The sequence below is a fragment of the Oryx dammah genome, unplaced genomic scaffold (genome assembly GCF_014754425.2).
Source record: "Oryx dammah isolate SB20612 unplaced genomic scaffold, SCBI_Odam_1.1 HiC_scaffold_8, whole genome shotgun sequence".
NCBI classification, from domain to species: Eukaryota; Metazoa; Chordata; class Mammalia; order Artiodactyla; family Bovidae; genus Oryx; species Oryx dammah.
In genome coordinates, this window is record NW_024070192.1 from 39871197 (window position 1) to 39889515 (window position 18319).

General features: G+C 45.5%; 1 protein-coding gene and 1 non-coding gene across 2 annotated transcripts in view; one reads left to right on the top strand and one right to left on the bottom strand.

The window, feature by feature from the left end:
* VPS53 (VPS53 subunit of GARP complex) overlaps positions 1 to 18319 on the bottom strand; it is a 129056-nt gene that overhangs the window by 18623 nt on the left and 92114 nt on the right. The window contains exons 16-18 of the mRNA XM_040243825.1: positions 15481 to 15563; positions 14214 to 14292; positions 3572 to 3720 (exon numbers count right to left, since the gene is read on the bottom strand). Of these exons, the coding sequence (XP_040099759.1) occupies positions 3572 to 3720; positions 14214 to 14292; positions 15481 to 15563 (311 nt within the window). The remainder of the gene's footprint in view (positions 1 to 3571; positions 3721 to 14213; positions 14293 to 15480; positions 15564 to 18319) is intronic.
* TRNAC-GCA lies at positions 13711 to 13782 on the top strand. The gene has a single exon. It is a non-coding gene; the product is annotated as a tRNA-Cys (tRNA).

Here is an 18319-nt window from a genome sequence, read left to right on the forward strand (position 1 = left end):
TGTGTTTGGATTTAACATTTAGAGCTGTCATTTTCCCACTGTTCTGAGGATGAAGCCAGGCCCAAGGAGAGCAGGGTCAGTAGAGAACCTGGGTCCTTAGTAACATTGCTGAACCACTGCATCAGCCATCTTGGGATCTGTCTGATCTCCAGATTTTGGTTACATGAAATAAAAAATTCACTGCTTAAGTCAGTTTGAGTCAGGCCTTCTATGACGAGTAGCTGAAAACATCCTAATGGATGTGACAACCGAATATACATGAGGTGGTTATGGGATCTTAAATGCGAACATAGGAAATAATCACTAAGGGAGTAACTGTCAGATCAGGGAACAAAATACACAATCTCCAAAAAATTTACTGGGGACTAAAGGGCAATCTGGGCCAGGTGGATTGGTGAAGCTCATCTGGGGAAAGGGAGAATATAATTTTAACAGGTCAGGAGGGTTTTTTTTTAAGAAAACCCTGCAGAGCCCTGAGTGGGGAAGGCTGAGTTGTACTGCTGCTGAACAGAAGGCATGGGAACCAGAAATGCCTAAAATCAGGCCAGATTCGAAGCCAGGAGAACACAGTGCCCGTGGCCGAAAGCAAGACTTGGAGGTTGAGGTAAAGGCTGGCCAGCCTCCCCTCTCCTCACTTTACAAGCTGCTCTCAGGCTCATGCCCTCCTTTCTCTTTGCTCTCTCCACGTTTTTTCCAGAAGGTTTGTGCCACTCTGAGAGACCTACTGGAGAGCCCACTGGCATGGCACTGGCACCTCCACCCCAGCACATCCAAGACTCTGCCCTACCCTGGATCCAGGCTCAGAGACTAGATCTCCTCTGCGCAGGCATTCAAGTCAGAAGCCACAGACTTGCCCTCAACCCCGAAATCCAGTAAGTTCTCAGTTCTTCCCTCAAAACCCACACCCACCCTTCCTGAGCATTCCCTGGCTGCTGCCCTTCTCCTCCTCACTAGAGCTCTTTCAGTTTCCTAACTGGTCTCCCAGCCTTCAGCCTCATCATTTCTAATCCATCAGCCATTAATGGGATTTATTTCAGATGCAAATATGATTAGGACCTTCCTCTGATCACAACTCTTGCAGACAGACCTTCCTTGACTGTCTAGCCCCATCTCGCTGAGCCCTGGTACCCCGTGATTCAGGCTGGCCGGCCACATGCAGATCCTGCGACTCTAGGCAATCTGAATCCTCTGTGCCTTTGCTCACACTGCTCCCTTTGCCCGGAATGCCTTCCCCACCGCCTTGTGGGTCAGGACACACATGTATCTCCTGGACTCTGCTCAAGGGCAGCTTTCCTGTGAAGCCTCTCCTCAGTCCCCTCCACCATACTCTGCAGAGTCCACAGACCTCCAACCTAATAAGTAACCTACTTGGTTATACTTATTTGCTGACATGTTTATTTCCTTCCACTTGACTGTAAGGCAAATGAAGCCAGGGACCACGTCTACTTAGTCAAAGTACTGAATTCTGCAGCTGGAACACAGTGGGTGCTCAAGGGGCTGCATGCTGAATGAACAATAAATAATAATGGCAGTAGCTAATACTTTATAAATGTCGGCTTGGTACCAGGACTTTACCAGGAAGTTTATATGACTTCTCATTTTTTTTTCCTCCCAATCACTATTAAGAGATCTGTCTCATCAACCCCATTACTGAATGGAGAATCCACTGAGTGGATGAGGGAAGTCAATTGTGGTTCAAACAGTAGTTTCCACCAGGGGGGTGATCTTGATGTCTAAATGGCAGAGACTGTTGTTGCTTCAGAGACCAAAAGTGAGATAATAAAGTTAGAGGGAAAGAAATGTCAGCCCCAGAGATCAGATCTAGGGGAAGGCCAGCTAACTGATCAGGAGGCAGTGAGAACAAGGGCCTATGTGGCATGGATTCTTCCAGCTCTGAACTGGAGTCAGGCCAAAAAGTACAATGAGACTGAACTACAACTAACTGCAATGGCACACAGTTTATAAGCTAAGGTACTTCAAACTAAGTAGGTTTTGATCATATGCTTCATCTGGCTCTGTGTGCTGGACTATAGGGGGAGGGGTGGGGAAAACACAAGGATCAGGGACACGTCTTTGGGGGAAGAGTTCCAGCAACGTGAGGGATAACTGCCAGGGTCTCCTCCAGACCCTCGCAGTGGTGGCAGTGACTACTCTTGGCTGAAGAAGAGTGTTCTCACAGACCCTATCTCAAGGTTCTGGTCTTCAGCTGGGATTTTACAGTGATGAGAGGGTACCATGGATTAAATTAAGGATCCACTTTCTAGATTACAGGTTAAACTTCTCCAGATGTGAGAGATGGCATCCTATGCCCAGCTCCCCAGTATGGGCTTAATGTGAGAGCCAAGGGCACTGAGAGAAGGTGAGCTGGTACTGGGACTAGTGAAGTAAACAGATCCCTTCCTCGCTTTAACATCAGCTCCATCAGGCTCCTGTGCAACCACACTGGAGATTCTTGGTTACAGTAAATTTTTATAGAGACGCTGTTCCTACTGGGAGTTATGGGGAGTGTCACAGTGTGATTTATCAGCAGGGCTTTTAACCTGCGCTAATGAGCACCCAGAGAGTGGAAGGGGTGTCAGCTCCCGGCCCATCTGCTGTCCTGCACACATTAATGCCTCCCGGGAGGGTCCACTCGAACCTTTCCTGACACACTGGGAACTAGAGCTCAGGCCACAAGCCACTCCGTAATTGTTGCTCTTTAGGGGCTCGTGTGTGAGGGGGAGGGAAAGCCTTAATTGAACACAAACTGGGAGAGATCTGGGGAAGACAGAAACTTGGAGCCCTAAACCGTCCTTGGGGACCTGGATGAGAATAACCTCACTTCAGCAGTTTGGACAGGGCCGTTCATCCCAAAGCCCTTCCCTGAGAAGTCTGCCAAAACACTTGTTTGATAATTGGTCAGAGGAGGCACTGACCCTCCATGGTGTCCGGCCTTGGGGAAAACGGTGCTATGGCCAGATGCTGACTGGCAAAGGACCAAAACATCTCCCTGCTTTAAAACAACAAGCCAGAAGTATCCACACAGGAGGATGGGCAGGAGACACACGGCACAGTGTTCACTCCACCTGTTTGGCAACGGACTGGCTTCCTGACCTGTTCTTCCTGATTTCTGGTACCTTCCCTAGACTCATGGGTGTCCACAAGTGGATATACTCCGGCAGCCACACTAATAAGAGCTATGGGCGTGGAGGAAGAGAAGGCTCAAGAGAAACAGAACTCACGGTTCCCATCCTCAAAAGCTTATTATCCAGTCAGAGAGACAAAATATATACATGAAACTGCTGAAAAATAATTTTAATTATCCAAAACTGGGGGGAGGCAGGGGTACCAGTACATCCACATAGTTCAAATGACAGAAGCCCCCGACTCCTTTCTGCCTCTCTTGAGGGGGTGGATGGTTGTACTGCTGTTACTGTGATTTACCACATTAAGTAGCAAATTTAGTGTGATTAGTATGCTTCTCTGGGGTACAAAAATACTATTTGGATGGTGGGGACATCTGGATTGGGTGCATGCTGGTAGTCAGCATGGCATTCAGAACCATCCAGTGATGCAGGTATTCAGGACTTACTTTGCAAATTTAATGCAGAACTGCGTGAAGTATTTCCGCGTGGAGGCCAGGTTGTCACGGATGATGGGGACGTTCTGTTTAATGTGAAGGATGACCGAGGTGACGTAGGGACTCTGGTCACCAACGTGCTCCACGTTCTGCCACTGCATCTGAAAATGGAGACAAGGCGGGACAAGTCTTCAGAGCCTGTGCGGGAGGACAGCGTTATACTGCGGAAGGTGCGGGGACAGGTGTATTGCATAGTGATTCACAGTTTTTAAAAATTGAAGTATAGTTGATTTACAGTGTTGGGTTAGCTTCTGAATGGTTTTTAAAGGTGATGCTCCACTTATAGTCATTATAAAATACTGGCCATATTCCCTGTGTTGTGCAATATATCCTTGTGGCTTATTTTCTCTGCTTTCTTTGGTAGCTTATTTCTTCTACTTTTCTATCTAACTGAAAATTTCCATAATCAAACATTAGACTCTTACTCCAAGAGCTGTTGAGATTATGTAGGATTTTAAGGAAAGAGCATCTCTGTAAATATGGGGGGCAGGTCAGAGGTTAAGACAGTGCTGTGGGGAACAGGGCAGGGGCTGTGTGGATGGCAAGTCTGGGGCATCATTGAGAGGTCCTGCATGGCCTCTGACCAGGCAGGCCGTGAACAAAATCAAGAGGCCTGAGACTTCCCTGGGGGTCCAGTGGTTAAGAATCCACCTTGCAATGTAGAGGACTTGGGTTTGATCCCTGGTTGGGGAACTAAGATCCTGCATGCCACGGAGCCACTAAGTGTGTGCACCACAACGGAAGATCCTGCAGGACACAATGAAGATCCTGGGTGTTGCAACTAAGACTGGACGCAGCCAAATAAGTAAACATATTAAAAACAAAATAAAAAATGAGACACCTGCTGGGCTCCAGTTCTCACAACCTGAGGACAATTAGGGGAAATGCTCTGAAAAAACATGCACAGTGAAATGGAAAAAGAAGCAGTGGTGTGATCTTCCCACCACCACCTCACCCCGGAAACACTGGAGAAGAGGGGCGGTACCAGCTCCCAGCCTGCTTCACACCATCGGCCAGGACTGAGATGGGGTTCTGCAGGGTCAGCCTCTCGGAAAGGAGCTGGGCTGCCTGTTAAAAAGATCCTGAGCCGAACACAAACTGTATAATATGTTCATAGAAGGAAGGCAGTCTTTCTGAGGCCTTGATGTTTCTGGCAAGAAAATACTATTTTTACAGAGCTCCTGGGGAAAGGAAAAATTCAGTCCTGAGAGAATGTGTTTAAAAGAATCATATTGTACACACGGATGATCCCCCAGCTCCTGGGAAGCTCAAATGACTCTATGTTTTGTCCTAATGTTTCTTCACATCAACAGATATTTATGGCCTAAAAGCTTTGGGTCTGTGTAAGCACAGAACCATGCAAAAGCTGGAAGGCACCTCCATCTTCATTTTACAGATAAGAAAACCAAGGCCCAGGTACATGAAGTCTATGTAAGCTTTCATAATGAGGCTCCAGAAAGAAAAGGGCCTCTAATTTTTTTACTGGGGGAAAGAATAAAAGCAAAGGATGTAGAGATGGTAGAAAGTCTAATATGAACTGACTTTATATTCTAATGCTTTGGCCACTTCTAATGTTTTCCTCATCCTCTTCTGTTTTATTCAAGAGACTTCTTTTCTCATCTGATATGAAAGATGTGACCCATTCAAACAATGAACATCCTAGGGGGGCTTAAATGAGCTCACAGGGTGAGGCCAGAATTGGCAGGTGCTGTTACCATCTACACTTCATTGTCCACTCCCAGCTTGTCAGCAGCTCCGCGGCAGAAGGCCCCCGGGGAACAAGCGCACAGTGAATTCCGCCCTCCACCGAATGCAAAGCTCATCCATAGTAATGACTGCTCTTTTCCAAGCTGGCAGAAGTTGATGTTTCAACAGCTCGAAAAGTTCGTAAACAAGATGGTTCTCCATTGACAGAAGACAACCACAGTGGGAGGTGGTGACATGCCCTGTCATCGGTTACAAAGCAACTCTGGGGCAAGACGGAGCTTGTGGTGTGAGAGTTCAAGTTCCCGCTGGAAAGCTGCCTCCTCTTGACCACCACTGGCCATGTTAGTAGGTGTCCACATTGGGAATCTAGATGAAAGATCCGATTTTCCTGAATACTTAGGCCATTTCAAACTCGATCGGTCAAGACAAATGAAGTACTGACAAAAGTCAAATGGATTCATGAGTTTCAATTTAAGTCCACCCAGGACTTCCCTGGAGGTCCAGTGGTTAAGACTGTGTTTTCACTTCTGGGTCAGGGGTTTGATCCCTGGTTGGGGAACAAAGATCCCACATGCCACTTGGTGTGGCCAAAAATTAATAAAAATTAAAAAAAAAATTAAGGCAGCTTTGTGGAATAAGAAAAGAATTTAAAGTACTGGAAAACAATGAAAGTTGACATCGTTCAGACTATTCTCTAAAAAATGAGCAAAATACAGCCAGCAGTGATGCTATCCAGCCACAGCCTCAGATGGATGCTCTGCCATCTTCCCCCTTGATGACTTAGGGTTTGGGTTGTAACTCGAATGTGCCAATGTACCTACATCAAGACCTACTGTGTGCAGGTCATTTGGCCTGGCATTTGGCACACATCATCTCCTTTGCTATTCAGACATGATATTACTTACAGCAGTCTTACTGACAAGGAGACTGAAAAAGCTCAAAGAGAAGAGGCCCAAAGTCACTCAGCTGATCAATGGCAGAGTGGAGGCAGCCCAAGCCCATCTTAAACCCAAGCACTACACTGGGCTGTTTCCTAGACACATGTTAATTATTTCAAACAAACAAAAAACAGTACTTAACTCAGCCTTAGTTCAAGGGGAGCCCAGTTTCTCACGGAGAAGCTAATGAAATACACAGTGATCAAGGGACATAAAACAGTAGCTTGCACTGGAAGAAGAAACATCCCGAAAAGCCACTAGTGGAGATGAGACTCTAACTTTTCCAGGTGAACTTTGCATCTGACCTTTAGAACTTCATACTTCACAGAACTCCATACTTCAAGGTTTTTCTTCTGTGCTTTTTATTTAGAAAGTGGGGTGGGGTTGAATACCATTGGTGCTATTTGGACAAGAACAAGTTTGCAAAAGAAGCAGTAACCAAGATGTAGGGTTGAAAGAAACAGCAAGCAAGGAAACGAACCATTTACAATACCAGTGTCCCAGGGATCCCACACAGCCTCAGGGGAAGGTTGTGGGGCTCAGGGCATTGCCAGCCCCTGTGGTTTTTGGTGCCTGTGGAAGGAGAGTGTGGTGGCCCCTCACAGGGAAGGCTGGGGAGATGCCTACACCAGTAGAGACTCCCCCACTGATCAGAGGATGGAGCTCCACACTAGTTTACTACGGCATGTGTGTTTCTCCATGGCTATGTGAAACGTGCACAGAGGTCACCTGAGAAATTAATTTTCCTCAACCGAGAATTCAGTGTCTCACATATTCATCTTATCTCAAAACTAAAGTTGTACAGAGCAAACTCAGACCTGTGGAGTCTGGGAACATTGCAGGCGATCAGAGTCTAGTGTTACGGGCGAGGCTGCTGGGATGTTGGCCCCAGGCACACGCACATGCACACGCTCACACCTCATGTCTGTCCGGGCTACTCTTACTCACTCAACAAGCGTGTGCTGTTTTCAGGCACCTTCCCCAAATACAGCACTCAACTAAGTACTGTGTGGGGAATAAAAAAGAGGAAGGAACATTCTACCGAGCACCTACTATGTACTAAGCACCATGATCGACATTTTCCCATGAACCTACTGCTTATGACAATTATGCAGTGAAGGAGGTATTCTTATTCCTGCTTCATGGATGATAAGACAGATGTGAGGACAATCAGGGACTGGCCTAATGAACTGGTAAGTCTGCAGGGATAAGATCTAGACATTGGTCTGACCAACTCCAAAGTCCCTGTTTCTTTCCACTTTATCATGCTGCTTTCCAAAATAAGTGTTATCACCTGAAATGAACTTGAAATTAACTAAGGAAATTTGGGGCAAGCAAAATCTGTGTACAGAAGAGCCTGTCCAAAGTAGAGGATGTGGTGGTGTTGGTGGTACAGAAGAGGAGGAAAGGATGACTCTTCTTACTTCTTTGCTTAGGGATACACATTCCTTAACTCTGAGAGGAAAACCAGTAAGATCCAGGATAGAAAGTGGAGCAATAAAGGCTTAAGATTTTTTTTTTAGTTCACTGCTGGGCCAATGGAAGGTGAACTTGTATAAGCTTTCTTACAGGTGATTTGAAAATATTTATCAAAAATTTTGGCATTTTACACAGTTTTAGATCTCTGCAATTCCTTTATGGCAACTAATCTGAAGATGATAATTATGAATGCTCAGAAAACACACACCCACACAAAGTTGTCCACTGCTGGACTATTTATAAATGTGAAAAATCAGAAATAGCCTAACATCCATCAAAAGCGAAATGATCACATACATGTCAGGGGCAACAGATGACAGTACTTAAGATGAGACAATCTAGAGTTGCCAGTCATGAGTCCTAATATTGTTTGTGCAACCAGCTAAATGCATGACTTGGGCAAGTGACCAAACTCTCTGAGCCTCAGTTTTCTCAGCCATAAAACTGGGATGATGATAACCTCTATAATCTATACAGTTAATGAAAGACAGTGTATGGGATGCTCTTATATAGTGCCTGGCATGTATTACATCCATGGTAAATGTTAACTACTGTTACAATTTTAACAGTAAATACTCTGTACTATGGAGTACTAGGCAGTCACTAAAAATACCACAGATTCAGCTCAAATGGCCCAGAAAACTATTAAAACCTGCAAAATGAGAAAAAGAGGTTATATACTATGTAAAGCATAAGCTTGTTTATTTAAAAATAAATGCATAGGGTTTTCCTGGTGGCTCAGTGGTCAAGAATCCGCTTGCCAATGCAGGTGACACGGGTTTGATTCCTGGTCTGGCAAGACCCTACATGCCACAAAGCAACTAAGCCCATGCCTCACAACTACCGAACCTGTGCTCTAGAGCCCAGGAACCTCAACTACTGAGCCCATGCACTGAATTACTGCCCTAGAGCCCGTGCTGCACAAGAGAAGCTGCCATGATGAAAAGCCCTCACACCATAAAGAAAGAAAAGCCTGTGTAGCAACAAAGACCCAGCACAGCCGGAAATGAAGATAGATAAAGAAAATATAGGCATAAGAAGAAAGACTGAAATATGTTTGTTAATTGGAATTACGGGTGGTTTAAATTTTCTTCTTTTTAAAAATCTGTAATTTTCTATAATGAAGGTAATTTGCTTTGGTCATAACAAAAAGATAATCTTTTATGAAGAAAGACGTGCCTTGATTATAGGTGGTAGATGGAAATGAGGATTTCTTAACCATGGAGACCTGAGAGCCTCCTGAAACAGATCTACATTTTAATAACTGAGGGAAATGAGAACAGATTTGAGGACTGTTCTGGCTATTTTGAAATGTCTTTGGGGAATAGTAAGGTGGCCTCCTAAATGAGTACATGTTCACGATCTTGAAATCTAATAGAAATTACTTGCCAGACTGTAAGGAAATTTAATTTGTTCAGTTTCTTCTGGTTTTTTTTTTTTTTTTCCCCTTAAAACTACCATTAATGGGCTAAAAGCTAAGTCTGTTTGATTCTGGACAGAGACTTAGATTCTTTCAACCTAGGGATGTGAGTAGCCCTAGGAAAAAGGACAGAGTGAGGAGGACCATGGGACCAATGGTTCCCTTAAGGAAGCCACAGATTAAAAAAAAAAAAAAAATCCTACTTGTAAGGCCATACTCAGGCATACTAATTCTTTCTTTCTTTCTTTCTTTTTTTTAAGGAAACTTGAATTGCTTTCTTTAGCTTCCAATTTCTAGGAGGCTCAAGAATTCCAATTATTCTGGACAACAAAAGGAAATAAGACTGTGTCACTGACCTTTTTCTGCCACATTCATTCTGAAGGATTGCAATCTTATTGTTGCCCTTTCTGTTACACAACATATACACATCAGGGGTTAAAAGCTACAATACATTCCACGGCTGAGTACCACTTTCTCTGACTGAACAGGCAAAGAAATTACACTGATCATCAGCATCTGGCAGAGACATATGAATTCTTAAGAATTCACAGAAATTACATTTAAAAGACAGAACTCTTCACATGGTTTCCACCAAAACACTCCAAACAACTTCCTTTTCAAGAATCAGGAGACTCAGTTTTATTTTTGGCTTTGCTGTTATAAAGCGCTATGGCCTTGGACATATTATGCGAAAGAAAACCAAGTAACACACATGCCAGAATGATAATCCATTAGTTTTCTGGAGAAATGTGCAGAGCAGGCTGCAATACTTGGGTTGGCTGCTCAACCTGTTTTCTTCCCTGTAGGAAAGTCATGGTGTCAGACTGAGAAAAGCTGAAGACCAGTATCTAACAGGATGCTTCTGAATGCTTGAGGAGCTCATGGTCGAGTAAGCATGAAAACACACTCATGTGAACCCACCAGTACTGAGCATACACTGCCACATTCTTCTGTTTTTAGACAAATTACTTAGGCTGATTTTTGCCTCAGTTTCCACATATGCCAAAAGACTAACTTACTCAGTAAGTGTGGTGTGTTACTGCACAGAGGACAGACCTGAGTCTGAATTCTGGCTCTGCTGCATTTTAACTAAGAGATCTGTTGAGTTTCCATTCCCTTATCTGCAAAACTGAGAAGGAACTAACACAGGAACCTTATATATTTGTCAGAATTAAATGCAGTAATGCCTTTGGGTGCTGATTTCTGGTAAAGCGCTCCGTAAATAGCAACTTACTAATCACCTCACGGAGCTCATCTGAGAAAATGATGCAATTTGGGAGGGGAAAGCGGTCTGAAGGGTAATTTTGACATAACTTATCAATAACACTATCTCAACACTATCTCACTGTCTACAGGTTCAGAGAAACCACTAAAGTTCACTTGTATTGTGCTTCCTCCTTGTGAGTTTGGCCCGTTTAAAGCCGTTCCTGTGGATTTTCTACCAAATTTGCCCCTCTGTGTTCTTCTCTCCTTCACCAGCAGTGGGGTTCTTGCCCACAGCTGGGGAGCAAACAGCTAAATGTGGGCATTTCCTACTTCCAACTTCAGTCTGCTCCAGGATGCTACTTGGTGAAGAAAGAATCCTGGCTATTAAGTACCACTGAGGATCATCACCTCATCCTCAACAGCACCTGGATGTGCCTGAAGGCTTCAAGGCTTCTATGATCCTGCCATTTATAAGATGCCTCAGTCTTTTACTGTCTGCCGGCTCTGCCCAGCTAAATCTGGGCAGTAGAGTTACCACCTCTGTCTCACTGGTCACCATTCTTTGGTGAAGTGAGTGTCTACAAACGTTTGTTCTGTTCTTTCTGCTTTCTTTACCTTCAAAGTCATTCCAGGAGTACTACTGTTAAGCAAGTACTGAGCTGTGCCGGGGAGATAAAAAAATGATTAAGACTCAGCCCTCAAGTTGTTCACAGCTTAACAGGGGAGACAGAGATTAAAAAAAAATAATTGTACAACAAAGTAGAGACTTAATTTAAGTGCCATGGTGTCTTGAGAGAGAAAGCTACTCTGGATGAGACAAACAACGGTGAGCCCGCAAGACACTCAAAATAGCTAAAACAATCTTGAAAAAGAACTAAGTTGGAAGACTCATACTTCCTGATTTTAGAACTTACTAGAAATCTACAATCATCAGACAGTGTAGCCCTAGCATAAGAAAAGATACATAGATCAGTGGAATAGAACTGAGAGTCCAGAAATAAACCCACGTACTCATGGTCAACTGATGGCATCACCAACTCAATGGACACAAGTTTGAGCAAACTCCGGGAGAATGGTGAAGAACAGGGAAGCCTGGCGTGCTGCAGTCCATGGGGTCACAGAGAGGTGGACACGACTGAGCGACTGAACAACAACAAGCACCTTGGAATAAAGTTGACGACTTTCCCAGCCTTGCTCTGGGTAGAGTCTGAATCGAACTATTCAACTAGCAAAACCGATGGAATCACAGACAAGAATAAACATTATCATAAAAGTTTTTAAAAAATCCTTGAAGAAACTACACAGAACAGAATGCAGGCACAAATGGCAGGGTATTTGTTCAATCGGTTTGTGACCATTTGGCTTGTTTATATCTGGTCATTTCCATCACATGGATTTCATTTTGCTAGAATTCCAGAAGATTCAGACACAGAGTAATGGCCTCCCAGCTGCTGCGTTCCCACGTCTGTGGTTTTCCTGTGACATAAACAAAAGATTCTGGAGGTATGGTCTCTGTTAGTGTTTGCTGGTGTGGGTCTGGGGGAGAGACGGGTGGTGGGGGCAGTTTGAAGGAAACCCACCTAATGAAATGACAGTTCACATAAGCAACACCTGGGGCGTTAAAGCCCCTCCAACTGCTATTTTACTAAAAAGAAGAAAAAAAAAATTCACTCTTCCTTTGGTAAATGTAGAAATTCTTTCTCCAGCTGCCTTCTGACCTAAACTGTGTGGCAGGGCAGGAGAGGAGGCAGCTGGAGCAGATCACGCTGAGGATGTCAGGAACGTTCACCAGCAGTGAGCGGATAATCAGAGCCTGCAGAATCAATCCTCAGAGTCACTTCTCTCTAAGAAAATGAATGAGCCTCAGTCTGCCTGCTCTGAGACTTCTGCTTGTAAACACCTGGGTGCTGGAAATACACATTCACCTCTGATTGCTGAAAGGATCAGCCTTTTGAAAGGAAACTCTGTGACATCGGCTACTCAGGACTCCCCACCGAGTGTCATAAAAAACCCCGAAGGTTTGGGTAATAACGTCTCTTTTTCTTAAATATTTACAACCTACTACAAAACCAAATTCAGACTGAATGTCTCGCTTACAAAGCCTTGTGACATGGCCACTCCTCCTGACCAGAGGGAACGAGGGCTAACATTTGTTGGCTCTGGGCCAGTCTCCATCCTCACAACGCTCTGGGAGGCAGAGCCCCGTTTCACATACCGATGAGGTAACCTGTGCCCAGAGAGGTTGTTATTTGCTCAACACGCCCAAAGGAAAAATGAGGAGAGTTAGGTTTGTCTGAATCCAAAGCCAGTGTTCTTTCCACTGTACTCTGCTACTGGCCAGTAGGCCCCTGAGAAGTTCTTTCTGCAGAATTTGTAAGAATGCTACAAAAGGCTATGACTCTAGAATAGGCACTGGCAACCTTCTTCTGTAAAGGGCCAGACTGTTAATATTTTAGGCTTTGCCAGCCATCTTGTCTCAGCTGCAATTACTTAATTCTGCTGTTGTAGCACAAAAGCAGCCACAGATAACATACAATGAATGAGTGTGGCTGTTTGCCAATAAAACTTTATCTGGCGGTGGGCCAGATGTGGCTCACCAGTTGTAGTTTGCCAACCACTGCTCTAGAAGGCTCAACGAGTGGATGGCTTTGTGTTATTTGGCTTAGAAATCAATGAAGGGACTTTCTTGGTGGTCCAGTCTTTAAGACTCCGACCTCCTAATGCAGAGGGCCTGGGTTTGATCCCTGGGCAGGGAATTAGATCCCATATGCCACAACTAAGACCTGGTGGCAGCCAAATAAATAAATGTTAAGGGGGGAAAAAAATCAATGAAGAATTGCTTATTTCCAACTTAATCAATCAACAAATATGACAGTCTTCTCTATTCTCTGTGCTCCATGCACTCAAGGTATTTATGTTAGGGAAAAAAGACATAGGCACCTAAAAGCCAAAGAACAACATGAGGCCACGCATGGGAAATGCCAAGGGACAGGCCTGGGGACTGCGGGCTGGCGGACGGGCCACGATGATATTAGAAAACCAGAGGTGGGACTTCCCTGCTGGTCCAGTGGCTATGACTCTGCACTCCCAATGCAGGGGGCCCAGACTGGATTCTTGGTCAGGGAACTAGATCCCCCATGCTGCAACTAAAGATCCTGCCTGCTGCAAATGAGGCCCGCTGCACTGAAATAAATATCTACAAAAAGAAAAGAAAACCAGGGTCTGCAAGCTGATCAAATAACCCTGCACAGTCACCAGAATTCAAAGAGTTGGAAAAATCTGAGTGGCAGGAACGAAGATGAGTTAGAAGTGACTGCCTTAAGCACACCACCACCTGGGCCTCCCCGGTGGCTCAGCTGGTAAAGAATCTGCCTGCAATGCAGGAGACCCAGGTTCGATCCCTGGGTGGGGAAGATGCCTTGAGGAAGGGAATGGTTACCCACTCTAGGACTCTTGCCTGGAGAATTCCACGGACAGAGGAGCCTGGTGGGCTACAGTCCACGGGGTGCAAATGAGTCGGACACGACTGAGCAACTTTTCACTTTCACCTGTTTTGGGGAGGCCACACGAAGGGTTTTCCGCACATGTCAGATGCTGAGCAAAGGCGACCCCTCCTTCAAACTCAGGAAACATACCTGCTTCCTGCCTCATTCCCAAAGGACAAACAACTGACTTCAGGTTCGAGATCAATTGAGCACCTGTGGAAACTCCTGGAGGGCTTCGTTCTCCTCCTGATTGGTGCTTTAAGCACTGGAGAGCCCACAGGAGCTACAGGTGAGGACCAGGAGAGACCATCTGCACTCACTCTCCGACATTCAGGAGGCAGCACTTCCTGAAAGCTTACCTTGCTCATGGCTGTAAGGGCGGGGTCGCAGGCAGCATCCAGGTCCTGAACCAACAGCTGAATGCTGCTGGAGATGACACTGCAAGTCAAACACACCACTGTGGTCATGGCTTACAGAAGTGACTTGTGAATGACCCACTGACATAGCCCCTTGCCAAGGTTTTATGCACCTGTGCAAAACCTAGCTTCACCATTTCATCAGAAAAACTCGAGTTTATTTCAAAATGGAATGAATGACAAGGAGGAGCATCTTGGCTCCACCCTCCTTCTGGCTGTGTGCCTGGTCTCACTCGGGTGTGTCCCCACTTGGTCAGGACACAAGATCCCGTGGCTCATCTCCCCTGCTGCTATGCCCAGAATCCCTCTTCACTTTTCCCAAAGTACACGCTTGCCTAAAATGTTTAAATCAGACCTTGGAGGGAAAAAAAGGTTGAGAGAAAGAGAGGAAATGACCTAAGAGGATCTGGATTTTTCCTTAGTAAGTGGCCGATGAGAAAGCTGAAGCTTGTCCTTCCCCAATCTCACTTAAAGACCACGACAAAACCCTGCCAGGTGGCACCAGGGCAAGAACTGATTCCAAAGTCTTTCATCTGAACTCCTTGGACAGACACCCTCCCACCCCAAATACATCCATGCCCTGCCCACTCCTCCACCTGCCTCCCTGGCTAAAATCAGGTTGCTCACCCTTTACATCCTGAAACACTGGAGGTGAGGCTGGCCCTCTGTGGATTGAGGGGGCCAGACAGGAGGTCCTGGACCTGACCTTCCTGCAGGGATGGCTGAGGTGGGAAAGTTCTTCCCTGTTATCCTAGATTGTTGTTTAGTCACTAAGTCGTGTCCAACTCTTTTGTGACCCCATGGACTGTAGCTCGCTAGGCTCCTCTGTCCAGGGGATTTTCCAGGCAAGAATACTGGAGTGAGTGGCCACTTCCTTCTCCAGGGGATCTTCCTGACCCAGGGATAGAACCCCAGTCTCCTGCACTGGCAGTCAGATTCTTCCACTGCTAAGTTACCAGAGAAGGCCATTATTATAGATACTGTAGCAATAAAACCACTGTAAGCTAAGAATGACTACATGGGAGGAGGCAGGATATGGGTCAGCTGCACCAACTTCTCAGGCTCCTTAGTGGCTTGTGAAGATATCCTGATTCAACAGAAGGCTCTGGGAACCTCTCAGGTTCTGCAGTGACCTAAGCTGATGTCCTGAGACGCACTGCTCTGGGCAGGGTGAGGGAAGAGTCTCGGGCAGAGACTTGCAAGTACGCACGTGCTGAACGTGTCCATTTCTCCAGTCAGATTGATTCGCTCAATCAGACTCACGTCAACCTTCTCCTTGAGTTTCTCTTCCAGCTGAGAGAGAGAGAGAGAAACACGCTTAGTGGTTATCGGAAGGAGCACCGTAGTAAGACTACTTCACATTTACCGAGTGTGATGATTCGGGTACCATTCTGGGCACTTTTCGTGTATGGGCTCATTTAATTCTCATGGCCTGTGAAGAAGACTCCATTATGATCCTCACTTGATAGATGAGGGTGTGGAGGCGTGGCCTACCCAGCTCAGTGCGTGGGAGGGGAGGGAACTGAATCTCCTCCAGAACCTGTGCTCTCTGGCCCTGTGCTATATTTGGTTCTCATGACACACTGACAAATTAATTTGTTTTTAAAAGTTGTTTATATCATTTTTATTTTTGGCTGAGCTGGGTCTTCGCTGTTTTGCCGGACTTTCTCTAGCTGCAACAAGCAGTGGATACGCACGGGCTTCTCTCGGCGGTGGCTTCTCTTGTTGCAGAGCACAGGCTCTAGGCACACAGGCTTCCGTAGCTGGGGCTCACAGGCTTAATAAGTTGCCCCTCGACATGTGGAATCTTCCCAGACCAGGGATGGAACCCATGTCTCCTGCATTGGCAGGCAGACTCTTATCCACTGCACTGTCGGAGAAGTCCTAATCAAATTTAATTTTAAAAAGACCCCCATTTTTAGATTACTCCCTGCCCTGTGAATTGCAGGCTCACCCACTAACACTGGAAGCCTCTGGGGGTAGGTGGCAATAAAATCAAAAGTCTTCCCTGAGCGCTGGGATGGACCATTCCCCCACCAAATTAAAGTGTTGGGGATACTGAGGTAAACAGAAGGAACACGGTCTTTGCCTCCATCAGCCTACAGCCGAGGGAGGGAAACTGGCTGAGCTCCCAGCCGTCTTGAAGAAAAATACAACTGACCAGGAACTGTAAATATCTCAAGACATCCCAGGAATCGCTTCACTGAGCAGCCCCAAACCCATTTATCACAGAAACTCTATAAATAACGAATGTTTTGTCTTAAATTTAAAAATACCTCTTAGGGGTGGATAAATTAATGTAACTTTTGGGGAAGGCAATTTATTTAAAAAGCAAACATTTAAGTATACACTCTCTTTTGGCCAGCAATTTTGCATCTAGAAAGATATTTCAATGACTGATGAGAACAAGGTACAGAGATGTACAGGAGTTCTTTGCAGTGGCCTTGAATTCAACTGATATTTACTGACAGCCTATTCTGTGCCAGGATTCCCTGATGGCTCAGACGGTAAAGAAACTGCCTGCAATGCAGAAGACACAGGTTCGATCCCTGGGTTGGCAAGATCCCTTGGCGAAGGGAATGGCAACACACTCCAGTATTCTTGCCTGGAGAATTCCATGGACAGAGGAGCTTTGTGGGCTACAGTCCATGAGGTCTCAGAGAGTCGGACGTGACTAAGCGACTGATCTATTCTGCACCAGGCTCTGTCATGATCTGTAGACAGATAAGACCCTCTTCTCATAAAGCTCACATCCTAGTGTTGTTTATATTAGTGAAAAACTACAAACAATCTGCACATCTGTAAGGGACCGAGGAGACAAAGCATGGCACAGGCTCACAATGGCTTCAACCCGTCAGCTGCCTCCTCCCATTATGCTGAAAATAAAACCCAACTATCCCAACTTCTAATTATGATTTGGGTCCTCTCTAGCTCTCTGGCCCACATCTTGCTCTCCCCACCCTTGCCTGCTAGGCTTTAATTATAGTGAAAACCTAAGGTTCTGGAACACACTAGGGTCTTTTCCTTCCCAGGGCCTTGACACTTCCTGCTTCCTCTCCCTCTCCCTGCTCATCCCACCAAGCCAGCTCCCTTGTTTTGCCACTCCCCAGTGCCCAGCCCTTCCAGGCAACACTCAGGTCTCCGCTCCATTATCACCTCCTCTGGGAGGCCCTCCTTGACTACCTCAGGAGGCAATCTCTATTAGCACTGCAACATCTGTTTCTTTCCTAGAACTTCCCACAAAACTTCCTTACTTATATTATCTGGCTCCTCTATTAGTCCTAAGTTCCATGGTAAGAAATTTGTCTACTCTATTCACAGTGGTGCCTGGTGCCTGATAAGTGCTTCACAAAGAGCTCTTGAAGGAATGAATGGCACACTTATGCAGCTGTTAAGAGTAAATGTGTTACAATTAATGAACTGATATTGACACATCATTGGCACTGTATTTTAAGTATTATTTTTCAAGTCTTTATTGCTTGGATTCTCAAGTCTCTTTGGTTTCTCCCTTCATTTCTTCTTGCATCCCCCCAACTCCAACCCTCTGTGTTTTTTCTTAAGGAAACTGGGTTGTTTGCCTTGTAGCTTTTCTCATGGTATGATTTTACTGATTGTATCCACAAGGTACTAACTGGCAAGTTCTTCTGTCCCTTGTATTTCCTGTAAACTGTAGCTTGATCAGATACAGATTTTTCTTATTATTTATTTCTGGATGTGCTGAGTCTTTGTTGCTGAGCAGGCTTTTCTCTAGTTGTGGTGCCCGGGTTTCTCATTATAGTGGTCTCTCCTGCTGTGGAGCCCGGATTCCAGGGCACACGGGCTCAGTAGTTGTCATTTCTGGGCTTTAGAGCACAGGCTCAATAGTTGTGGCACATGGGCTTAGTTACTCCACAGCATGTGGGATCTTTCTGGACCAGGGATTGAACTCGTGTCTCCTGCATTGGATGGATTCTCTACCACTGAACCACCAGGGATGCTCCAGATTTTTTTTTAAAAAGAAAACCCCTTCATGGAATATCCCTGGTGGTACAGTGGTTAGAACTCAAAGC